At 42.9% G+C, this 26,171-nt stretch overlaps 1 protein-coding gene and 1 long non-coding RNA gene across 2 annotated transcripts in view; one reads left to right on the forward strand and one right to left on the reverse strand.

The window, feature by feature from the left end:
- LOC118498301 overlaps window positions 1-22,714 on the forward strand; it is a 29,741-nt gene extending 7,027 nt beyond the window's left edge. Inside the window, exon 3 of the long non-coding RNA XR_004900820.1 lies at window positions 21,804-22,714. This is a non-coding gene — a long non-coding RNA (uncharacterized LOC118498301). The remainder of the gene's footprint in view (window positions 1-21,803) is intronic.
- On the reverse strand, window positions 290-25,274 carry FBXO28 (F-box protein 28). The gene is made up of 5 exons (XM_028531170.1): window positions 24,970-25,274; window positions 13,799-13,908; window positions 11,067-11,205; window positions 7,121-7,316; window positions 290-4,931 (listed from the first exon to the last, which is right to left on the reverse strand). Exons 1-5 carry the CDS (start codon window positions 25,234-25,236, stop codon window positions 4,537-4,539), a joined length of 1,107 nt encoding a protein of 368 aa, XP_028386971.1. The 5' UTR covers window positions 25,237-25,274; the 3' UTR covers window positions 290-4,536.
- Between the last annotated feature and the right edge of the window lie 897 nt (window positions 25,275-26,171).

Here is a 26,171-nt window from a genome sequence, read left to right on the forward strand (position 1 = left end):
TGCAGCTCCCAGCTATTTCAGAATCTAGTGTAGTGTAGCAGGGAGTCGAGAAGCTTTGGAGGCAGGTAGGTCTGGGTTCAAATCCCACTTAGGCATTTACTTGTACAGCATTGTAGACGTGGTGCTTGGCCCGAGGTTAACTTCCCTGCACAGAGAAGAACCTGCTTCGTGGGCAGCTGTGAGGACTCAAGTAACATGTGAAGCAGACTCTCCTGCCTCCAGAGGTGGCATCTGTTCGAAGCAGAGCTCTGTAACCTTTTGTGCACGAAATACAAAGAGAACAGGCAGCGCTGGTAACAACACGTTTATTTCCGTACCCTGCTGTGTGACCGGAAGGTGGTTTTCACTTTCCAGTAACTAAATTAGGTTATAACAATGAAAATTCCAGAAGGTAAACTGGTCATTTATTGTTGCTCGTGAGCATCAGCAAACAGACATGGTACCACATAGAGGACTTTGAAACACTTCTAACTTTTGGTATAGTTCTGAATACGGACCAGTGTACTTGGGCAATGGACCTAATAGATTACCAGTAGGCTTCTAAGTCCCATGATTCTCTTCAGACACAACAGGAAAAATTTTGAGTTTACCTTTTGACTTTAGAAATTCAACAGACATTCTTAGGAAGCTGCCAAAGGCCAACATGACTTGAGCCTATCATATTTGTCATTAAACATATATTGCTATTAAAAATAAAATCGTGGTAGGCAGCAGCCAACTACTTGCTAGTTTCATTTTGTAGATTAGCATCTTTAAAAAATAATTCACTTCAGAATGGCAGGCTACAGAACTTTGTTATTTTTAAGTAGGTTTAACTTACTAACGTTTTGTGGACTAATTCAGAGGGACCCGAATTTAGTCAGAGAACTGCATAGCGTATCAAAGTGGGTTTTACTTTAGAAACAGCCATTCCCAAGAGACCACATTCTACAGGACATTGCCTTTCAGAATCCCTTTTATTCCTGGCTTCAAATCTTACTTGCAGCATTTGATACTTGCAGGCGGTTTGATAAGTGTTAATAAACGGGTACTCATTGCTAAAGCAGGATGTAAGAATGTGCTGATCACCAAGTCTGAGATTTTACTTTACTTTAAATTAAAATTCTATACTGTTGGAAATCGACAAGATAGGGAGTTCCTAGTTCCTAGAAAATATTATGGCTAAGGAAATAGAGAACTCAAGAAAGGAATCCACCTCCAAGAAACTAATTCAGTCTAGTAAAATAGAATTAAGTGCCCTGTCTTAGGAAAGTTTATTAATAATAAGGAACTGGGAAATCATACATCGTTTCTTTGGAGATTAAAGTGCAGGCTATGAAATGGCATATAAAACAATGCATAAAATAGTGCAATCTTAAGGTGCCGTTGTTTTTATTATACATAGCCTATGTTCATGTCCATTTTCCCTCAAAATCCAGCTGTAGTGACACCTTCTGGCTTATTTATTTAGGCATTACTTATACTCTTTTAACCACCTTTGGGGCTACATAGAATATTTTAACATTTTAACAAGTAGAATGATAGCGCATACATCTTGAACCCACTAAATAGAGATTAAGGCAAGCCCCCGTAAAGTTCAATACTCCAAACACCACATTTTACAAAAAAGTTGCTTCCAAAACCAGTGGCTTCAGACGCGACGGCACCCCCAATCATTTTTAAAACATGACTCTGAATACTTTGCCCATCCATTCCAGGCTCTGTACAGCAGAAGAGGAGCTTGAAAAACAACAGGTTCTAGAACTCACGTTCTGAAATAATCCTCATTTCAGAATACGTGAAAACCAAGCCAAGTCCACGTAGGAGGTGAGCAGAGGGCCCTGTGGGGGCAGCCTTCTCACACACGCCTTCCACACTGTGTCTGTCTGTAGTGTTGTACCATATCAACTCTTAAGTGGGAATGACCCCATTAACATAGAGAAGTCTCCTCTGAAAAACAGCCAAGGAAGAGGACAGGAAGATTTTTTGAAATGCTCTTCTAGGACAACACAGTATTAAATAACATTATAGCATTTACGTTACTGACGTACGATCGGGGGCAGGATGGTTTTTCTCAGGAGGCTAGTTTACCGTCTTCCTGTAACATGTCAGTTTCAGCTGATCAAAGTAATTTGGGATTTGTTGAACCTTAAATACTGTTATGCCATCCAAAAGCAAGTACAAAAGCTATCAAATCGGTCAAGGCAATACCCTAACATGTCTTATCTAGATAGTCTAAGATTGAAGACTTAAACAACGGAACGGTAGTGTTTTATTCTCCTACTGTTATGGAACATTCGTGCATGCATGAGCAGTCGCAACTCATTAACCTACGGAGAGGTGATACAAGTGTATGCTGCAGAAATTTGGATTTTGAAAGCAAGATCTACCTTCTAGTAGTGTCAAAGTTTATTATGAAAGCCAAATATTCCTGTTAACTAGTGGAAGACTACAGATACATTTAGGGTATCTAGGTAAAGTTTATGAAGAAACCCAGGCAAGTTTAATTCTCTAACTATCAAAAAAATCATCTGAGGTTCTATCCCTTCAATGCATAAGGATCATACTTCGTAAACCTGTAAACATGTCCTTTGTTACCTAAAAGGTCTTCCTATTACCAGGAAAGCAGACTCTTAAAGGCCCTGAGTATCCCGTGGGCCTGCTCCGAAGTTATGACAGTATGGCTAAATCCTATGGTTACAAAGCGTGAGACCTGCTGAGAAAATGAGTTCCAGACAGGGACTGTTACGGATGACCTTGGCTGACAAATCTCTTTTGGAAACTTTATTTTAAAATTACCTTCCCGACACACCATGGAACACTTGGATGTTATTTTATGGTTTTTCATTGAAAACATACTACATTGTAAATGAAGTTTCAAAGTTAGACATAGAATTGACCAAAATCTAAGGACAATATTATGTGAGAACAATATAAAAATGGGTAAGAACTTGTTTCATTTGGTGAGGTTAATCTGAAGGATGCAGAACCATGTCATGTTGGACGGGTAAAAAAAAAGATGATAACCTTGTGCTTTTATTCAACTAAGGTGTTTACCAAAACCTTAGGTTTTGTACAGGTATCAAACTCCCACTTGGAAAGGGACAGTTTTCTACATTACACCTAAATTTATTTTAAATAACTGAGGCCCAAGGCAACAGCTGTTTAAAAGAACAGTCAAATAATAATGACATAATTTAGTACATTAAAATAAAACTAGAACAGTAATAGCTGAACGTCTTGAAAATATACACCTGGGGAAAACCACCACTGTACACAATTTGGAGGTTGTTAGAGTGACCTCTTCGAAGGTTGAACAGTGCAAGACATGCTTTTCCAGTTACAAGCTCAACACAGGAGTGCAAAAAAAAAAAAAAAATTAAAGCTTTTGTTTAAAGTTGTAGGAGAAGGAAAGCTTGAAATCAATATTAAAAAGCTTCCCTCGGGTCATCCCCCAGAAAGGAAATGCTCAAAATGCTTTTTTGTAGTACAGTGTTCTTCAGTGAAGTTTTCTTTCAATGGCATAACTGCATCCCACAGGTCGGGTCCCCTGCTGACACCACTGGTCGTCACGCTCCGTCAGTGAGCGCACACAGTGGTGAGGGGGAAAAGTTCTAGTTACCAGAGGTCTGACATCGACAGAGCCTTGGGATTGGGCATTCTGCCTGAGCCAGTGTCCCTGAACCCTACAGAGAAGAGAGAAAGCGATGGGCTTTAATACTCTCCCGTTCCTGTAAAACGGAGGACAAATGGACTCACCCCCCCGCCAGGCCAGCTATTTTGTGGTGGAAGATGTTAAGTGCTTAAAGAAACTAAGACGCTGCTCTAAAAAGTGGAGAAATATAGAGGTTCAAGATCAATACCAGTGCAAGAGCTTTTTAAGTGAGTTGCCTAGGCAATGCATGCATCCATTCATGCAAGTGTTGGACACGGCCCCAGAAGAGAACTGAAAACGTGACATAACTGGAGAAATCCCTTGCAGTAGTTTATAAAAATATATAGTCAGCACTGTAGAGGCTCCTTCTACAGTCAACGCTATGGAAGTCCATTTAGTTACCCATTACTTCAATACCAAAAAGCTTTACTACTTTTCAGACATTCCAGACAAAGGTCACTTATAACAAAAATCAACTTTTTTTTTTAAAACAAGATACTGTCCATTTAAAAAGTAGATCTTTTCTTTCAAGTGAACAGGACATTTCTGTATTAAACTTCTAGTCTGTCAGGACTGGTTTAAGATCCTTAAGTAATGTGCATATATGCAGAAACAAATAAACTTACTTTAAACATGTAATGCACAGAAAAAAGTTAACTCCTCAAAACATGATAGAATAGGTATGGTTAGTACAAATCTATTGCAAAGTAAAAAGATTCTGTGCATCAGTTCAACCAGGAGAAGCGGGGAAAGAATGTCCCAACCATGAGGGTTCAAGTTTAAGGTGTGTTCTGAAAGCCTAGAAGCCTAAGGGACACCATGTCGCTCACAGCATCCTGATATGCATCGCTGCTCAAGCCACTAAGCCCGGTCTTCCTCTGGAGCTAGAAGCACTTCCCAAGTTACTTTCTGTTCCGGAGACGTTTAGATTTCCTAAGAGAGTCTATGGCTTCCGCTGCCTTTTTCCGTTTCCGAGGAGACTCTTCGTTCTGCCCAGACCCTGAGGGGCTTCCGACTGCACTTTCCATTACTTCCCGCAGCTTGCGTTCCAGCTCTGCCAACCGTGCGTTCTGTTCACCTATGATCTGGGTCTGCTCTAGCAGTTTCTGGTCCTGGTCTTGAAGCTGCTTCTGCTGTTCTTGCACTTTGGTGCGGAGCTCAGAAATTTCACGCCTGAGAACAGTCACACCAGCACCATTTGTCTTAACCTGCTGCTGGAGTTTGGTAACCTCCTGTCTGGAAGGGTTTTGCTTGGAGAAGAGTTGCATTGTTGTCAGGGCTGCAGAAGGTCCCGGAACTGTGGAAAATGGTTTCAAGTGGTCAGTCACTTAAAATGTCTCGCTACCAGTAACATTTTATTAGTTAACTCATTTTGAAATGGAATGTCTGTGTAACATCATTTCTGATTATTTCTGATCATTTCTTCTTTGCAATCTACTTGGTCTATTGGATTACTCAGACACTTGGTTTTAACTATAAATGAGTTTGAATTCTGATTCTCACATTCACGTGGCAATGTGTGGATTGCCAGCAAATGGAGGACATTTAACGGCATAAACGTGGATTTAGAATATTATAAGACACTTTTGGACCTAGTAAGAAAACACAAGTAGTAAAATTAGGATATAATGATCTTCTATCTTTTTTCAGACAAGCAAACATAAACACTGGAGTTCGAGCCCTGCCTGGTATGGCTCAGTGGGTTGCACATCGTCCTGCAAACTGAAAGGCTGCAGGTTCGATTCCTAGTCAGGGCACATCTTGGGCTGTAGACTAGGGCCCTGGTTAGGGATGTGCAAGAGGCAACAGATCAATGTTTCTTTCGTACATTGATATTTCTCTCCCTCTCTTTCTCCCTCCCTTCACCTCTCTCTAAAAATAAATAGTAGTATAGACCTATCATATTCTTCAATTCTCTCTGCACTTAGTTACATGCAAAGGCTTGAACTGTAGCTAAACAAAAGAGATGCCATCAAAGAGTGGGTTATATCATTCATGATGATCCCGAAGAATTTCTGACATGGCGTGGGAAGGCTTTGGAACTGTTCTGTTTTAGGAATAATACAATGTAACATGAGCATAAGATCACTGTTTTATACTAATAACCTACTTTTTTTAAACCTTATCTCTTGAAGGTTTTCTAAAAGGACCAGATGGACCCATTCATACCCTAAGCCCATCGTGCTACTTTCCTCCTTGTACACGTAAATAACCAGAATGTTTTCCTTGCCCATGCATTCTTTCTCCTCTGTTTGCCCAACTGCCACCACTACCTCAGTGCTCAGGCCAATTCTTCCTTCCTGTGAAGTCTTAGCAGACCAGCTAACAATGATCTGATCTTCCTTAAGATTCTGTCTCTGCTACTCACCCAGCATTTAAATACATATGCCTTTAAAATAATTCTCTTGTCTACGATAATTGAACTTTGTTTTCGGTCTGGACCTGCCTTACCTTTTGAAATGTTAAAATCCTTGAAAGCAGACACCATATATTACGCTTCTTTTTAGTCTCCACAGGACACACTACAGGACTGTGCGTGTAACAGGTGCTCAGTGAGTAACAGACACATTAATGCTGAGATGCCACTGGCTTTATTATTACGTTACAGAGAGGCACTCAGTTACTCCACCGAATCCTCCAAGGAGCTAAGGAACCTGAACAAAATGTCTTACCAAAGTTTGTTTTTTCCCCCAACTTAAAATATTTGCAAAGGTTGAGGATACTGAATGATTTAATCCTTTAGTAGATAAAGGCACAAGTCTCTAGGCTCCAAAATACTTTTGCAAAATAGCTACCACAGAAGTGGCAGTGTTCACAACAGCCTTATGTATGCTGTGTTTTAAAGTAGCAGCTGGGCCCTGGCTGGTGTAGCTCACTGGACTGAATATGGGCTATGAACCAAAGGTTGCCAGTTTGATTCTCAGTCAGGGCACATGCTTGGGCTGCAGGCCAGGTCTGTAGTGGGGGCCACGTAAGAGGCAACCACACATTAATGTTTCTCTGCCTCTCTTTCTCCTTCCCTTCCCCTCTCTCTAAAAGTAAATAAATAAAATCTATATAAAAAAATAAAGTAGCAGCCGGGTACTCTGGGGTCTGAAATAATTAACTGGGTATTTCCATGAATAATCTTATCTGATATATTTAATTGTTTTAGGATAATGAATATTAACTAGTCAGCAACCTCAAAAAACATACCTATATATAGCTTTTCCTGCAGCAATTCTACTCTAATGAGTTTAAGTCAATAGTTGTGGATATTTACAAAAATTCAGCCACAACTGTTTTTCAGAGCACAACGTGCTCAGCAGAAATGGATCAGTCACACAAGTTATAGTCTGCGTTCAATTTGTCATTAAAAGCGATGCTGCAGATTCACATTTACAGACACACAAAAGTTCAAGACACACGACCGAAGGAGGAAAAAAAGGCAGTTATCAAATCTGTGTATGAAGGTTACAAACTGAACATAGTAAAAACGAGAGGTACCTGGAGGGGAGCCCATGAGTCTTCCAGACACATCTGATCCTGGCAGTTTCCTCTTCAGAATCGGAACGATCTTCTCATCGAAGTACTCCATTGCCATGGAGGAAATGTCCCTCAGCTCCTGAAGTACTTCGTGAGCTCGCTGAGGGGCTCTGGTGGAATTGACATATCTCAACACACGATAAATTTCATCAATAACCTAAAATAATGAGCTCTCATTAGCACTTTTGATTCTTTGTTGTTTAAGAAAATAGCTACACAGGGAGAGAAGTGACTGCTTATTCTGCAGTTCCTATGAAGACCGAAGGGGCGACTTAACTGATGTGCTGGCCACGGACAATGTTCCATCGGTAAATGACTCGGCCCTGCTCTAAGACTTCACAGGTTCCACACTCACACTCAGTGAGCCCCAGGCCCTGTGCTGGGCTAAACAGTCAGGGTGAATGACATACAGACCCTGCCCTGGAGAAGATCAGTGTGACCGGGGAGACGTGTAAACAAGTGACACATGGTGGGACACACACACTGCTAAAGAAACTAGAGGACAGCCCTGGCTGGCGTAGCTCAGTGGACTGAGTGCGGGCTGGGAACCAAAGTGTCCCAGGTTCGATTCCCAGCCAGGGTACATTCCTGGGTTGCAGGCCATAACCCCCAGCAACTGCACATTGATGTTTCTCTCTCTCTCTCTCCCTCCCTTCCCTCTCTAAAAATAAATAAAATCTTAAAAAAAAAAAAAAAAAAAAAGAAACTAGAGGACCAAACTGAGAAATTAACTCCTATGCGAACAGGGGCGGGGGCATGACCACACCCCCAGCCTACCGGTCCTACAAACCCACCTCGCTCCAGCCCGAATCTGTCTCCCAGAGCCCCGGAGGCTCAGCCGGACCACCTCCCCTCACCCGCACTGCCACCCCGCGTTCTGTCCCTTGAGGTTTTCTTTCTCTAAGACTTGCGAGAGCTAGAGTGAGGTCCCCTTGAACCCCACTCTCTCGCTGTCACCGAAGCACAGCGAGAGACCCTTCTTCATCTCCTTGTAATGGCAATCGGAACACTCGAGGCGCAGTGCACACGGAGAGGAAACACAACTCGGACAGTCCCGGACCCTACTTCTCTCGCAGGAGTACTAGCTGATCCTTCTGTAGGCGTTTTCCCTGTAGCTTTGATCCCTGGGAGGGTGTCCCCAGTACTTCCCACGGCCTCAGCGCAGATCTGAAGATAATATTCACAGCTCTGAAGACCTCCAGTCTGGCTGACATCTGTTCCAATGGCCTTTAACCCCCCAAATTGTGGGCTAATCAATGAAACAGTTCTGTCACCAAAATATGTCAAACCACCTCAAATCCTATGCATTCTCTTACTGTATTTATCTAGCCAGTCCCCAATTCTGGAACAATCTTACTGTCTACCTCCTCCATTCCTCTGTTGGCTGAGGACAGAAGCCATGCAATCCTGCAAGACAAACGGTATTACAGGTATTTCTACACCTTTCCCATACACACCACATGCTGAATCCTACTGGGGTTAGAGATGATAAAATACTAGTTATGAAAAACATTTTTAAGTTTTAAAAACATGGTCGAAACCAAATAAGGTGACCAACTGTGACATTCCTACTGTATACAGTTCACCCTATCATGCTGATGTTTAAACCGACACAGTAATCAGTGATGTGCTAGGAATACCACCTACCACGGTTTTCGGACTAGGAGACACAACCCCCTCCCTGGGAGGAATAATGGTTGTTAATGCTGCTGTTGAGTTCTGTTTACACTTACATTGGTGAAATATTATGTTATTTATGTTATTAAATATTTTATCACATTTTTTGCTTCAAAATTTCCCCCATTTTCCTCCTCTAAAACCTAAAACCTTTATGGTCCAAAAAATACAGTAAGTCTTTGGACTGCTGTGGGTGAGAATCTCTCTCGTTTAGTCTACTATTTAGCAGACAAACTTCCTATTGGAATATTGAGCCTCATATAGCATGTGGCAAAAGGTTTACAGTTGTTCATATAGAAAATACCATAATTAGCAAATACAAAAATAATGTTTTGCATACTCACAACTGTAAATCTACTTTTGCCCCACCCTATATATTCTCAGTTTTTTCTCATCTTTGTCTTTTTTAAATTTTTAAATGTTTTATTTATTTATTTTTAGAGAGAGGAGGAGGGAGGGAGAAAGAAACATCAACACGTGGTTGCCTCCTGTGTGCCCCATCTCAGGGACGTGGCCCGCAACCCAGGCATGTGCCCTGACTGGGAATCGAACTGGCAACCTTTTGGTTTACAGGCTGGCATGCAATCCACTGAGCCACACCAGCCAGGGCTCTCATTTTTGTCTCCTTGTTCAACTTCAGATTTCCTAAACTTTCCTTTCTACTCCTTTTATTTAATTTTTCAAATTTCCTTCCATATTTAAAAAATTAAAGTACATTAAACATTTTCTGAGCATGTCTTTCTATGGCATGTGTCTAACTATATATTTTTTCTTATTTCTCTTAACATACTGGTCACAGTTTCTTTTTAGAGTTTTATATCCTTATATGGTTTCTCAAAGGTGTTTCCCCCTGTTTGTTTTATTCTGGGTTTCATATTAGTCCGATGATTCACTACCCTATGGAGCCCATAAAAGGCTATCAGAACACCCTAGTTAGTCAAGGTGGCTGTCGGGACAGAGGGAGGGGAGGAGAGAGGAGGAGGGGCCTAAAACTTCAACTAGATTTGGCCTCGTTCGTTTAGACAGTCAAGATCATCATTCCAATCGTGTGATGCTGATGGAAGCCAGGCAACCTCTGTAAAGGCCAGACCCTAAATATCGCAGGCTTGCCGGCCATGTGGACTTGGCCCCGACAATTCAACTCTTGTTAGTAACAGCTGACTGAGTTGTCCCCGAGGTTGAGAAAACTGTAAGACATTTCTTAAATATTCATATTCTTAACACTGATATACGCACTAAAAATAAAGCTATACTAGTTCAGTGAACCTCCCAGGATACTTAAGAGACAAGGCCTGCAAGTCAGATCTGGATGAAACCTGGCATTAAGAATCAGAATCCAAAGTTTCTGACTGGTCACCCTTCTATAGTAAGTACCCTTTGAAAGCATTTATAGCTAGAAAGAGGAAAGTGAGATAACTAAAGACTATTTCAAATAAAACGAAAAGAAACAGAATTACCCGCCAAAGTAAACACTGCAGAAAACTGAAAATGGAGAAAGTACACACAAAATATTGCCAATGTTAATTAGCTATGGAAATAACAAAAAAAAGAACATTTAGATTTTATGAGGTGTTAATTAGTTCTAACCATGGTGCTAGTTTGCCAATATCAGCTAAGTAGCAAAATGACCTCTAATTCCATTTTCACCCTTCCATATAAAAGGCTGTGGACAAATCTCAGCGGAATTTACACTCAGCTCCAGAAGGAAGACACTACCGGAGGTGCGAGCAGTGTGCTAACCACTGGGGTCTTTGACTGAGTCACAGCGAGTGTGCCGCATACACTTATTTCTGGGTTAAACAGCACTATTACTTGGCTCTGAGTATACTGCTCTACAGTAATTATTTATTCTTGTCAAACCTGGAAGTTTTACAAAGCTGTTTCAAGAAACATTTCTCAAACAAAACCAAACCCAGCCTGTCCCTCCTCCTCCACCTCCACCAAATCTCCAAGGCAGGGACCATACCTATCTTGTTCAGCGCTGCTGTACCTCTGGCATCTCAACAAAGGGCAGGGCTCCTACTGTAAGCTTCTTTTCAATTTTAAATATAAAGGACACATAAATGATTCATATTTCCATTAGTTACTGTACAGAAGCTAAACATCCATCCATAGAAACTCATTCTAGAGAAGTGGGAACAATTCTGACATTTAAAAATCACTTTGCAACTTCACAATAAAGTTTACACAGTCCGGTCCAGCTGGTCTAAGGTAGGCAATGTTCTATTACCTTTCCTGGGATGAAGCAACAGAGATTGGAATCCACGTACTTCATGAAAGTCATGTTTAAAAGTGAAAGCCTGGTTTCGACGGCAGCAAGGATGTCTGCGTGACGAGCTAATGAATGGTTTCTCCTTTCTGACTCTCTCCTATAATTAAAAAAGCAAACTTTAAAGATGTACTGTGGACTAAAATGTTAAGCAATCAAAACGTTTTCATGCAACAGCCCAACATTTACATGTTAATGTAGAAATCTACAACTGGGTCACAATGCAGCTGCAATGACAAATGAGTCACTGTGTCCAGAGAGCTTTGTCAAGGACTAGGACTCACTGACAAAGTATTTAGAAAAAAAGTAGGTTTTCTTTTTTTGCTATATCAAGCCTAATAGCTGTTAGAATCAGAGAAATTAGAAAAATGAAAGCATTACACAACATACAGACAAGAGATTATATATTTTTGCCCATGAGTTCATTTAAACTTTTTTAAGGTTTACTAAGAAATAATTCACATATAATAAAATCCACGTTTAAAGTATACAATTTATGCTTTAAATTGTACACTTTACAATTTAGGTAAATTGTATATTACAAATTGCACACTTTACAACTTAGGTAAATTGTATATTATCAATTGTAAATTGGTTTGGGTGTATTCGAGTTGGGGACCCATCACCACTATCAACTTTCAGAGCATTTTCACTACCAAGAAAGGTGGCGGGCGGGTAAACAGGACCGGTCACTCCCATTCCTTGGCCCCAGGCAACCACTAATCTCCTCTCCCTGTCGGTGGACTCGCCCACTCTGACAGTTCAGATAACTGGCTTTGGGCAGTTAGGTGGCGTTTCCTGTCTGTCTCCTCTCATCCAGCACACCCTCCGGGTGTGTTCCTACTGCAGCGGGCGTCCGGACTTCACTTTTTATTGCCGACCCACCCTCTATTACAGGTAGTGCCATCACCTTGGCTGTCTGTCCATCAGTTGCTGGACTTCTGGGTTGTTTCTACTTTTTGGCTAGTATGAATAATGCTGCCATGAACATTCATGTCCAAGGAGTTGTGTGGATATATTTTAATTGCTCTGGGTTACATACCTAGGAGCACACCTGCTGGGTCAAGTGGTAACACCCGGTTTAACTTTTTGAGGAACAAACTGTTTTCTAAAGAAGCTGCACCGTTTTATAACCCATCAGTAATTTATGTGAGTTCCAACTTGTCCACACGCTTCCCAGCATTTTTTTGTTAGCCGTCCTACTCAGCGAGAGGTGGCGCCTCAGAGCGCGCATTCACAATGCCCTGATGATTCAAGGCGCCAAGCACCGTCCAGGTGCCTGCTGACGTTTAGTGTATCTCCTTTGGAGACGTGCCCATTAAAACCCCCAGTCCATTTTTAAATTGGCTTGACTTTTTATTGTTGAGTTCTAACAGTTCCTCAGTGCAGCCTGGATACAAGTCCCTCATTATATATATAAACGGCAAGTACTTCTCTCCTGTTCTGTGGGCTGTCTTTTCATTCTCTTAATATTGTTCATAGAGGCAAAGAAGTTTTAAATTTCAATAAAATTCAGTTTGCCCACTTTGTCCTTAGCTGCTTGTGCTTTTGTGTCATATCTGAGAAGCCAGGGCCTAGTCCAAGTTCGTGAAGGCCCGTGCTCTGTTTCGTCTCAGGGTGTTACAGTGGAACACTGACACCTACACTTAGGCCTGCGCTTCATGTTGAGCTGACGTGTGTGTGGTATGAGGAGGGGGTCCAACCTCACTCTTTCGCTGTAGATACCCAGCTGTCCCAGCATCATTTGTTGAGAACATTTTCTTTCCCCACTGAATTGTTGGCATTCTTGTTAAAACCAACTGACTAAAAATGTAAGGGTTTATTTTTGGGACTCTCAGTTCTATTCCACTGATCCGTATGTCTGTCCTTGTGTCAGTACCACACTGTTTTGATTAGTGTAGCTTTGCAGTGAGTTTCGAAATTGGGACGTGGTAGTCCTCCATCAACTGTGTTCTTTTTCAAGACTGCTTCTGATTATTCCGAGTCTTTTGTATTTCCACAGAAATAGAAGGATCAGTTTATCAATACTTTCAAAAAAGACAGCTAGGATTTTGATGGGACTGCACTGAATGTCTCGATCAATTCAGGGAGCACTGCCATCTTAACAACAGGAAACCCTCCAACCCACCCATGAGCATGGGACGACTTCCCGTTTAATTCTTCTTTAGTTTCTTTTATAACGTTTTGTAGTTTTGAGTATATATGTCCTGCACTTCTGTTGTATTTATTACCAAGTATTCTGTTGTTTTTGATGCTATTGTAAATGGAATTGTCTTAACTTCATTTTTGGATTGTTTACTGATATCCAATTAAACAACTGAGTTTTGTATATCAGTCTTGTATCCTACATCCATGCCCAACTTGTTTATTAGCTCTAATAATAATTAGCATCACATACGTATAAGATCACGTCCTCTGTGAACAGAGAGCCGTTTCCTTCTTCCTTTCCCTCTGCATGCCTTCTGTTTCCTTTTCCTGCCTCCCTGCCCTGGTAACACCTCCAGTGAGATGTTGAACAGAAGGGTGAGAGGGAGCAAACTGTGGTGAAAGGCACTTGCTGTGACCTGGGTACCCGTTACTACAAGAACTTGGGAACCATTTACCAGGTGAACTCTTACTGAGCTCTAAAAACAAAACCAAGAACCAGACGAGGCCGCCAGCGGGGACCAGCTGCCACGCCAGCCCTGACCCACCTCGGGAGCTGCGCTTTGACTTGCTTCTGGCACAGGTTATGGTACCGCTCCACCTTCAGAAATCCCTGATTCAACATTCTCTGGCAGACCAAGTCCATTCTTTTACAAACCTGAGGGAGAGAGGAGGAGAAAGAAGAACTTTGGAAAGTCATAATCAAATCAACCACAGACAGATAACGTAGACCCGTCACTGGACGCCGGAGTTCCCTGCGCCGTGCCGTTCCCCAGCCTGCCGGCCCAACCCTCGAGTCCGTGCGGCGGGCGAGCCCGTCACACTCCGTACTTCTTACAGCACCGCACTAAAACTACCGTGCGCGAGCAGGGGAAGCTCACTCCTTTAGGCGTTTGTCGACAGTTTTGAATGCATCCCCACTATTGTGGCCGGAATCTGTCATCCTGAGGATCAGGAAAACAATGTATTCAAGGGTTTTTAATGGTTCAAAATAAAAAAAAAATTCTATTAGTCAAAAATACAGAGTCAAACTCAAGTCCACCCTTCACGAAGTTTATGTGATCTACAATTGGAATGAGAATTCTTACTCATTCCCACCAGTGATTTGGGTTAACTACAGACAGTTGCTCTATTCTAGATACTGTGATATCCTCCAAAGCATCCTAACATGTGTGGCAGAACCTCAACTATTTCGAACCCTTAAGGGATCTGGTGTCCATACACAGCGAGAGAACAGGACCGGGTGTCAGAACACCTGAATGTGAGTCCAGCCTCTGTGCGCGCTCGAGCACGTTGGCTGCCATCCGGAACCCTGGTCAGCCCTCTGTAGAATGTGGATGGTGACTAACTCTGGGTAGAATTCGGATTAAATGAAGCGGTTCATGCTAAATCATTTGGTAAACTATAAAGTGTTACATAAAAAATTATGTTAAATAAGTTTTGTTTAACTTAGTACTAATTTAAAAATTTGGCTCCATATACTTAGTTGTTATGTTTCTGAGATTTCCCAGCATCTTTCTTACTTTAACAAGACCGAGGACACAGTATCTCTGTGTGTGTGCCTGACCCCTGGGGATTCTGCAGTGACCCAAACATCCAGCCTGAACACGGATTCTCCCTGTTCACGCATGAATGCTAAAGCTGCAGCAGGCTGAGTTAACTCTGTATCAAGTCAGTTAGGCCGGGGTTGTCTCATGCTTTTTCCCCACATCTCAAAATACCCAAGCATAAATGTTCGACAAATACTTGCTGAAATGAAATGTTGACGAAACTCTTGATACAAGTTTGCTTTCTCCTGGGACTACAGGGACAAAAAACTCAAAGTGGCTGACACTAATGAAAGCCTTACTACTATAATATTAAATATTAGATACTTCCTGAATTAGGTATTAAAGAAAACAGTTCTTTTCAATAAACATCAAAGTAAATTAAAACAGTACATTTTAAATACTGATACTGAGTAATTCTAATAAATATTTTAAAATATGGTAAAATCCATTTGTAACTAAACAAAATTAGTTATCAACATTTGCCCAGTGTCTATGGAAAAAAATAACAAAACCAATATATATTAACTTTCTAAGGAAAAATAATGCTTTTCTAAAATAAAATATCAGCGGGTTACATTTTTGCAAATCTCTCCGATGCATGGTTTACTAGAAGGGGAGCCCTCCTACCTGCTTCTGCACTCAATCCTCTGAGGCTGTCTTACCTTAGAACATTCTGAACAGCGCTTGCGCGCGCACACACACACTCACACTCACACTCACACACACTGCGTCAGTGCCCAGAATACAGGCGGCACCATGAGTCACGGAGGACGAGGGCCCCACTGCACACGCGGGAAAGGATGAGTGAACAGTGCAAACGATGTCTTACCACCGCAGCGGAAACATTCTACATTTTACAGACTCCCACAAGGGCCCTGGGAGTCCCTCCCTCTAGAGGGGACCCCTGCCCACACCTGAGAACCAGTGCCCCAACCCCGAATGACACACTGCCACAAACGCCAGTACTGACATTACGTGAGGAGAGAAGAAGCTGGGTTATCGGAGAAAGGAAAAGAGTGTGTGTGTGTGTGTGTGTGTGTGTGTGTGAGAGCAGGGGAAACAGAGCAGGCTGAACTCCCACTTTTCACGTGGAAAGTCAGCAAATACTATCAAAGAAAAGGAAAACAACCCTCAGACTTGCAAGGGGTGCTTCTGGGGAGTAAAACTGGGGGCTATGAGAACCATCCGACCCGAGGTGCCTTCGAACACGGTCCCCTAGAGAAACCCTTCTTGTCTTCACGGACTCTGCAGCATCTCTGACAATTCTGAGACGCAGTGACCCAGATAATTTTTAAGCAGCAATAAATTTACAAAGAAAAATTAAGACCAGTAATAATAATTTCTAAGATTCTAAGTTATGTTATTATACTAGCATTTTGCTGCACTTAATCTAGTTAATGCTAAGATTTAGATGATCTTTCACTAATCTAGAAACTCAACGGAATGCCTGAGTCCTGACCGGTGTAAGTGCACAAGTCCTACTGGGCGGTGAGAATGTGCATAAACAAGCAGGTCAAGTCCACCGAGAAAGACTCCATGATACCAGATCAGAACTAGCCTCCGAAGGGAGGGACGGCAGGGGTGCAGAGTCAGAGGTGGTGGCACACGCAAGGGCACGGAGCCTGGGAAGAAGAAACCACCTGTGGGCAAACTGCTTCTGAAGACAGATATGCTGGCAAAGCTGAGGCGAATACAATCTCCCGTGGTTTGAGCAGGGAAATCAGGGAGTAATGGAGAAAGAACTGTAAGAAGGTCACCCATTTTTGAAAATCTTGTATTGGTACAAATTGATCCTTTTCTGTAAGCAACTATAATATTAGGACTAAAGATGTGGCTCTGGAAATTTCAGTAGAGACAGCTGAAATCACTGTGAATGAACGCCAAGTGAAGAAATATAAGAAAATAAAGGCTTATAAATGGAGCCTCAACCGACATTTATAGTTAAAAGCTGGTAAAAGACCAAGAAAATAAAGAGGCACTAGGACAAATAGAATCAAAAAGCCAAAATCAAAAAAATTCAAGCACTAAGTCAAGGTTGTAGGAAAAGAGCAGCGTTTCAGGTGGTACCACTCTGCCTTTCGCAGCTGTTCCGTAAGCACTGACCGACCACAGCACAGAGGTCACGGCCCGGCAGACCAGGGGCTCTTCGCTTGGGGTCGGGAAGCAGCGCAGTGCCCTGGCAAACAGAGAGACCGACTTCCCCGACGTCTCCTGCCTTGCAATACAAGAGTGTCTCACTTAAAGTCTAGCTCTAGATTTATAGGTGTTTTAATAATTTCCCAAGACTAAGGGGAAAGAAGTTTTTATTTCCCTGGTTATTAAAGCGCAACAAAATTCTAGTCATTTGGCAGTTTACCCAGGAGAGCAGAACAGAACTCCGGAGTCTAACATACAAGCGTGACCACTGTCAGAAACTGCCGGTGCGTCCACACTCACTACAGACACGACGGGCGCTCGGGATGAATCGGTCTGCAGCGCAGACAGACCGCTCGGGCCTGCTACCTGCTGTTCTAGTGTGAGATTAGCTGCGGATCTTCTTTGTTAATCACCGGTACGTCAGTATTTAAAATGCCACCTTTATTCTCTTCACCATGTTCTAACTTAAGTGGTGAGTGATAAAAATTTTGCTTCCCTTTTATTTAGAAATCTTTTTCGATTTCTTGTGCCGCCCTGGCCCCTTCGGACAATGCAAGGCGCACACACCAGTTCTCCCCGCAGGGCTCATCCCCGACTCTGCGGTGCACCGTGTCCGCTGTAACACTTGGTGTCGGAACAGTCTCACGGGATAACCGGCAGCACCTCTTTTTTGGGTGTCTTGGCCGCCTTGAAATGCAGGGTGGAGCAAAAGTGGGTTTGCTGTTGTGAGTACACAAAACAGTGTATTCTTTTTTAAAAGATTTTATATATTCATTTTTAGAGAGAGGGGAAGGGAGGAAGAGAGAGAAACATTGATCTCACATGTACCCCGACCAGGGACTGAACCCCACAGTCCAGGCATGGGCCCTAACTGGGGATCAGACTGACCACCTTTCACTTTGCTAGACAATGCCCGACCCAGCCACACCGGTCAGAGCACAGTTATTCTTATATTGTTATTTAATTATTATTCTTCTTCTCCCTTCACACAACTGTAAGCCTACTTCTGCTCCACCCTGTGTAGTGTACTGGGCGTCTCTGGTTTTGTGTAAGGTGCTGGAGAGACTTCACAGAACCATATTCCTCATTTAGGGCTCTGCAGCTCTCAAATGAGCTTGACACTCGCTGTCGTCCTCCAGTTAATCCAGAGGCTAGCATCAAAGATTAGGCTGCTTATTAATTATTACTGAACTGAAAGGGACTTAGACACCAGAGTGTATCCTTTCTTTTTGGTGAGAAAATGGAGACCTTAAGAAGTCATTTGTCCAATGTCATCCAGTTGCTCACTGGCAAAGTGAAATTAGGGAGCCAGGTCTTCACAGGACAAGTGTGGGGGCTGTTGGGGGTGGGGGCAGTGGGAAACGGTGGGGGATAAAGCGGGGAACAGTGGTGACAAAGGAGATTTGATTTGGGGTGCTGAACACACAACAGTGTGCAGACGATGTGTGGTGGAACTGGTCACCTGGAACCTGTATAATTGTTAACCAGTGTCACCCCAATAAATTCAATATAAAAGAAAAGCAAGCACATAAATAAATAAAATCCAGGTCTTCTAATTAGTATCTTTTTCAGTTTGGTGATCTGCAAGCACTAATAATCTGCTGCTACAGAAACTGCTGGCAGTGTACCAGAAGGATTCCTTGAAGCAGTATGGAATTTTAAAGACATTAATGGGGTTTCACCAACTACCGGGTTAGCAAGATGTCGCTAGACCAAAGTCTTCCTGTAATTCTTTCAAAGTTCAAAAACCAGAAGTGAATCATGAGGAAGAAACCAGACAAATCTGCACTGCAGAACTCTTTACAAGCCATCTGGCCTGGATTCTTCAAAAAAAAAAAATCAATTCCATGAAAGAATGAAAAAAGTGGGGTAATGTTCTAGATTAAAGAAACTACTGTTTGATTAGAGTTAAAACCCTTACTACCCCCACAAAGCTATAATGGGCACATTGGGGACAATTGAGACATATGAATATAAACTGTCACGTTAAATTCTTTGGAAGTGATGATGTTGTGATTATGTAAGAAAAGTATGTAAGCAGAATGGCTCAGTAAAATAATTAAATGTGTGTGAGATACATAAGCACGTTCAGAGGGAGAGAATGAGCATGCAAATTAAGGGGATAAAGCAAAGGTGGAAAAAAGTGAATGATGGGTGCTTTATTATCCTAACAATGGGGTAAAATCATTTAAAAAATGAACACTGAGTCCTGGCTGGTGTGGCTCGGTGGACTGAGTGACGGCCTGCAAACCGAAAGGTCGCCAGTTCCATTCCCAGTCACGGCACACACCTAGGCTTTGGGCTGGGTCCCAGGTTAAGGGCATGTGGGATGTGTCTCTCCCTCACTTTGTCTCCCTTCCCTTCTCCCTAAAAATAAATAAATAAAATCTTAAAAAAAAATAACGTATACTGAATGAACCACAGACACTTTGGTTCTTCTCTTGTCCTAAATGATCTTTTGGTGAATTTGTCTTAGTTTTCACCACTTCTTAAAAATGTAAATGCAGCCCTGGCTGGTGTTGCTCAGTGGTTGAGTCCTGGCCTGCAAATCAAAGGGTTGCCAGTTTGATTCCCAGTCAGGGCACTTGTCTGGGTTGCAGGCCAGGTCCCCAGTAGGTGGGCACAAGAGAGGTAACCACACGCTGATATTTCTCTCTTTCTCCCTCCCTTTCCCTCTCTAAAAGCAAATAAATAAATAAAATCTTTAAAAAAATGTAAATGCAACTTGCCACCTCTTTCATAAGAATACTTAATCTTTAAAAAAAACAATGTATTTGCCTGGTTTGGATTGTCTAAGATATAATATTATATAGAGAGATTATTATCTGCAAGTAGAGGTCAAACAAATTTTAAATTCCCTAGTATCCTCCTAGATATTCAATTGGAAAGAAAACAAACTTATTTTAGTGTTAAGTCTGAGCAAAACAATGAGGAAGAAAAGCCTGTTCCCAGGATTTCCAGAAAGCATCCTGAAAGTCGAACAGAGAGGCCCTTCTGATTATTCTCAGTTCTTGTTTCTCTGTACCATCATTTTTATTAATATAGGAACCGAGTGTTGATTATAATGAAGGAGCCCTGAAGTACTATTGTAAATGGCTGTTCTTATTAATTATATACTAGCTTCAGATCACCTTATCAACTTTTATTCTCATTAAGAGTACTTTTTTTAGTCACTCAGTTTCTTAAAATGGTCCTGTAAAATGTTAAAGATTTTCTGGGTAAACTGAATACTTTACATTTAAAAAATTTTCTGATGTCCTCCTTTGGAGGTAAATGTTAAGCAACCGCTTTTTCAGCATGATTACAGTTTATAAGGAAACTCTTATTTACAGTGACGTCTTTTCTGTTGTTTGCTCGGAGCAGGGAAACGCTTTAGGAATGATTCATGGACACCGTGTCACAGACCGTGTACGGACGTCAGGATCCGTGACGAAAGGATGCGTGCAGCTTCCACGTAAGGGAAACGGGCCCTGCCAGGGACCATCTAGTCTGCGTGCACAGAAATGATGGGACGGGGACTTAAGAATACCACCTGAGTCAAGTTCAGAGCAGAATCACAGGCAGCTCTGCTGGGGTCCCAACACTGGAAGGTACAGATGTTTTCTAGGAGAGGGAAGCAAAGGAGAGGCTGCAGGCAGGAGAAAAAGCGCTTGCATGGGCAGACCTACTATGTGTGGGGAACAACAGCTTGATGTTTGTTTCAATCACTCTCTTTTTAAGTGCAAGATACTGGAAGTAGGTGACTGGGAGAAACCTCTGTCAAAGGTTATCTTTTGCTCCTAGTCTCAAAAATCATGAAACTGGATTTATATGCCCAGCCACCCTTTTAAGACAGTACCTCCTTCAACAGCGGAAGAACCCACACCTCACAGTTTACCAGGATATACAGGAGATAATGATGGTGATAAGACAGAACCTGTGTTTTCCTTTTTAACACCCCTACTCAATTCCCCCACCAAAAGCTGTCAACCCTGGAGGTTCTCAAAAAACAGTTTCTTAAATTTGGCAAGTCTGTGAAATAAAAAAGGTAGAAAGAGTGTGTGGGGTGGGCCGGGGGTGTGTGTGGCGGGGGCGGGGCAGGAGGAGGTCATCTGATCCCTACTCTAGGACATCTACAACTTCACACGCCCAAAACCAGTCTCATTGTAACCCAAGTCACCCTTCCGCAGCTACTTCATGAGGTTATCCGTCCTTTTAGTGCGTTCTGAGAGCACCGCTCCTCCGCCTTGGAGGAGGCCTCTGCTGCCCACCCCCACGACCTCACGTCCCGCACGCCCTGTGCTCCCTGTGCCATGCTGCAGCCTCGTCCTTGCGGGCTGAGCCCTTCACTTTGAGACCAGAGTCTGCAGGAAGAGTGAACTGTCCCCCAAGTGTTGCAATTTCTTAGTTAAGTACCTGTTAACAAAATCAATGACCTGATGAGATGAAGAAAAAGAAAAACAAAAACCCGAAAAGCAGCCATTGGGTCGGTGTGTCTTCTGTAAGACAGCGGGAGAGAGCGGTGGCTCTCCAAGTGTGGCCTAGGCCCCCGGCGTCCCCAAACCCTCTCCCGGGTCTTCGAAGGCAGCCATTCCCACAGCCTGACACGTCCTTTGCCGCTTCCACTCTCAATTCTCACAGCATACAGTGGAGTTTCCTAGAGGCAACACGACATCTAATGACACTGCTCTGCGAGTTAATATACTGCATATTCTTGTGCTTTCTAGAACTTTCCAAGGTAAGCTCTTAGGGCCCTCAGTAACTTTTAAGAATATAAAGGTATCTCAAGACAAAAAAGCTGAGAACTAGTGGCACAGAGCAAGAGCTATGAGGAAGACAGCGTGCCCAGTTTAAAAAAAAGTTAACAGTTTCTCATTTTTCTTTCCAGTTTCCTACCAGTGAACTCTCTATACCCGAAACTTTCTAGCACTGGAGGAAAACATGCGGCCAGAGGAGGAGTGGATTTAACTAGCTGAAGAGCGCCTGAGAAACAGCGTGGGACAAAAGCAGGTAGTATTTGTATTTTGCTACCAACAGGAAAATTTTATTCCAGATAATAACCAAGACTTACAGATTTAACCTTTAGTCAAATGTATGCCCTGAACATACATTTCCACTGAATAGGATTCCACTGAATTTACAGGAGCTCCTCTTGAACCACAAAGAAAAGCATTTGATGGGATCTCCCTAAAACATCTCTCAAAAAGCCTGCCACATGCCTTTTCCAGTGCGTGAGAACACTGCGCTTCGCATCCACGCCGCACTTTCAAGGTCAGCTTCCATCTGCTCCCAAACCAGGGGGTTCTTTGACCTTTCACAGTCTTGACCTTTGCTTCTTGTTTCAAAAACTCTCCTACCAGCCCGGAGGGCCTAGGTGACAGTCTAATGATGCATCAGCTCAAATTTGTCTGATTTACTGGAAAGCAACTCAAAGTACAGATTTTGTCCTCACAAAAGTTGTGTTCAACCAAATAATTTTAAATGCATTAGAGGGATTAAATATTTAAAGAACGATTTCTGTGTAACCAGGATTTCCAAACTCTGGGTACATTTTTGGAACAAGTCGATGGCAGAAAAAAAACCCCACAAAAAACAAAAACAAAAACTAAACAAACAAAAAAAGATTTAGTAAAGCATTTGGGCAGTCCCTTGGAAATAACTGGACTGGAGAGTCAAATTTCAATTATTCATGGCGATAAGAAGCAAAGCCTATCATCAATGTAAGTGCACAAATAACTGAAAAATGTTACTGTAGCAGTTTCAACATAGAGCAAATCTTTGAAAGAAAATACAGAGTAATAAGTACATGGACTGTGTACCTGTTACCTGATTCAGGTGCTAACATAATTATGATGAGGTCCCCAAAAGGCAAGCAAACTGGGAAAGAAGAAAAACTAACATCTGAACCATACATAAAACAGCTCATCAGCCCGAGTAGTTGACATTTAGCTTATGAAACTAATTCTGTTCTTAATTAACGTCACCTTCTTCCAAGCATACCCAAACTTAATTCCCCTAAAAAAAAATACAATCAAAAGAACTATGTCCTTTACACACTTCATAGCAGCACACACACTAAACTTCCTTGATATTTTCTGGCAAACAATTCTTCAGGTATAAATGGCCACTTAAGTAGAAAAGGCATGTCAAGTCCTGCCTCCAGACTGTCAATTTCATATAAAGAGCATAATTAAATTAATGCTGACATCTAGTGGTGAGAACATCTTTCTTTTCTGATGTTAACCTGAATTGTACCCTCTGACACCAAACCAAAGAATCTAAAACCAAAGACACCTTCATACCCCCACAACAGATTGTCCACTTAATCTAAGAATATCCATCGCCCAGGAATAAGGTCCCCGTTGCTAAAGCTGATTAGAAAGACATTTCTGAGCTGTGAAACTGGCTGCAGAATCTTCGGGGAGGCAGGGTTTGTAAGGGGTCCTTATGAAACATCTTTGTTTGAAACTAGATTGTGTCCTTAGAAGGGCAGAATAGATGACTGCTTAAAAATTCAGAATGCAACTCAATATTTCACTTAAAAGAAGTGTCACTTAATAAATTGTGGGATGTGTTTTAACTCTGTCCCCTGGGATGGGCTGGTTCCCCCTCCTTTAGAAGTGTTTTTAATTTTTTAAAAAGTAGAACAACTAACAAAAGAACAAAAACCCCAGTTTTCTTCAATACTTATAAAACAGAACTGTGACCATTCCACGCTTTACAAAGCCATTGTCTGGCTGAAAGGCTCCATTCAATCAAATGCTGTGCTCAGTTTCCATATACCACGGACGTATAGCACGCATCTCGATCAAACACCATCCTTTATACTTATTTGAAGAAAAATATTTAAGATTCCACATGAAATTCTAAAGACATGTTTTAAAAATTCAGGGACAATTTTGAAATACCACTTTTCAACTGGAGAATTTTCCATTCTGCAGACTGGAATGGTTGAACTGCTGTGTTGACTAGAAAAAAAAAATTGGTCATCAGTCTGAAGTATTATTAATAAGCTTTCTTAAAAAAAATAAGCTTGGTTTCCTTTAAAAAATGCAATTGCAATGAATTTCAAATCTAAACTATGACATATTGATCAGTAAGAAAATGCTATACACAGCACATTCAGAAATATGTCTTTGTCCTCTTAAAAACAACCCGACCACAGATTTAGCATCTACAAAGAACCGGTTTGCAATCACTTCAAAATGTCCACCTCCTCAATCTCCTTACCACTTCAAGGTAAATTCACCGAAAGTAAGCAAAATATGACGAAGACATTCATCAAACCTTCCGTCAAACCTCTGGAGTGAAATAAAACCCCAATGGCAAATGCATTATTTTCATAAATCATTGGCTGAACAAACTACCGTGATTTTAGGGTATAAAACCTCTCCTAAAGCGGGCGGGTAGGCGCAAATCACCAGTTAGGGGCTGAACTGGAAGAGAAAAAGCCCCGGCCAAGGGGCAAGTTGCTTCACTTGGGTGGGCATGTCAGGGGCGAGGCCACGCCAGCTGGGGATGTCTCAGGCTCCCCTTCACTGGCCAGTTACAGGTGCCGGGGTTCTCGCTCCCCGAACCGGCTTGAGGTTCGGGGACAACCCACCAACCCTACTTTATCTTCAACAAGGAAACTTGGGTGGTTGCGGGGGGAACAATACGGTCATCTTGCCGACAAACCAAACCTGGCTGGGATTGTGGGATCATCCTGCCTCCTCGGAGTGCTGTCCCCGGCCCGGGCCGGGGTCTGGAAGGCGCTGTACAAAAGGCAGTCGAGCCCACTCGTGTGTTCACGCTCAGGCCCGGCAGAGCTGGGAACCCCGCTCCAGGCGGGGGTGGGGTGGGGCACCGAGCACCCCAAGGCGAAGTCGCCCCCAGCCCCGAAGCGAGGGCGGCGTCGGGACAAACCCCGCCGACAGACACCCAGGGAGACTTTGGGGCGGGAGGGCCGAGCTCCGGCACGCTGGGCTCGTGGGGGTTTCCCTCCCCGGGAACACGCTCCCCTCTCCGTCCCTCAGCCCGGGGGAGAGGGCGGCGGGGGTCCCGCGGGGCCTCACCAGGCGGAGCTGACTAATTTCGTCGTAGGACATAAAGCTGAGGATGTTCTCGATGGCTACGATGGGCAGCGCCACCAGCGTGTTGTTTTGAGGCAGCTGGTCCTGAGCCAGCGCTGGGGCTGGGGGCGCCTGGGACCCCGGCTGTGGGGGCGGGGGCGGGGGCGGTGGGGGCAGTCGCTGGGTAGAGCCGATGGCCGAAGAAGAACTGCTGTCGCCGTGGCCGCCGCCTCCTTCTTCAGCCATCCGCTCCTCCGACGCCGCCGCCATCTTGGGGGTTTAATTCCTTCCCCCCACTGCAAGGGGATCAGGGACACTTCCCGTGCGTCACTTCCTCCTCTTGAGCCTCTGGGGCGGGGACTCCTGGGCGAGGGGGCGGAGCCTCTGGGTGACCCCGGGTGAGAGAGAGCGCATCGGTTTTTTTCCAATTGGCGAAGAGGGCAGGTCTGTAAACTGGAAAGGTGATCTCTTATCTAAGAGTGGAGCTGACGTGAGGGGAAGGGTACCCTGTCTATTAAACTTGACTTCGCCAGTGCAGTTTTCTTACAGAGCTTCTTGACGAAGGATGATAAAAATAATGTTGCCTAATAAATGTAGACAGGACGATGTACTCAGAATATCATCATTTTTCAAAAATCACACCAATACTTGATATAGGTAAATAAAAAGGAATGAAGTATTAATTAAGGCTACCATATGGATGAAGCTTGAAAATGCGTTAAATGAAAGAAGCCAGACACACAGGGCCACATGTTGTCTGATTCCGTGGATACGAAATGTCTGAAATGGCCAAATCCAGAGAGACAGGAGGTGGATTAGTGGTTCCAGAGGCTAAAGGGAGCAGAGGAAAGGGAGATGCTTGCTGAGGGGCCCAAGGTCTCTTTCTGCGGCGACGCGGATGTTTTGGAGTTAGATCGCGGTGACGACGGTTGCGCAACCTGCGAGTGTACTAAAAGCCACTGGATCGTGCGCTTTAAAGTAATACATTTTATATGTGAGTAATAGCTCAATAAAAATTCTGATTTAGTAAGACTCATCGAAAGACACTAAAACTATAAAATAAAGCTGTGATGATGTGGAATGTAATATTTACGTAGTCTCAAAATCACTCCCCACAAATTACATATTGATTACAAAGATAAAAGAGAAGTTTACAATAAAGAAATTTGGTAAACACCGCCATAACCAAATGACCAAAATTAGTA

This window comes from Phyllostomus discolor, chromosome 15 (assembly GCF_004126475.2).
Source record: "Phyllostomus discolor isolate MPI-MPIP mPhyDis1 chromosome 15, mPhyDis1.pri.v3, whole genome shotgun sequence".
Taxonomy (NCBI): domain Eukaryota; kingdom Metazoa; phylum Chordata; class Mammalia; order Chiroptera; family Phyllostomidae; genus Phyllostomus; species Phyllostomus discolor.

Coding starts and splice junctions, on each gene's coding strand:
- FBXO28 (XM_028531170.1), bottom strand. CDS start 25,236: ATGGCGGCGGCGTCGGAGGAGCGGATGGCTGAAGAAGGAGGCGGCGGC. Junction 11,206..13,798: donor GTCAAAGCGCAGCTCCCGAG/GTGGGTCAGGGC, acceptor TTTTAATTATAG/GAGAGAGTCAGAAAGGAGAA. Junction 7,317..11,066: donor GTTGCTTCATCCCAGGAAAG/GTAATAGAACAT, acceptor TCATTATTTTAG/GTTATTGATGAAATTTATCG.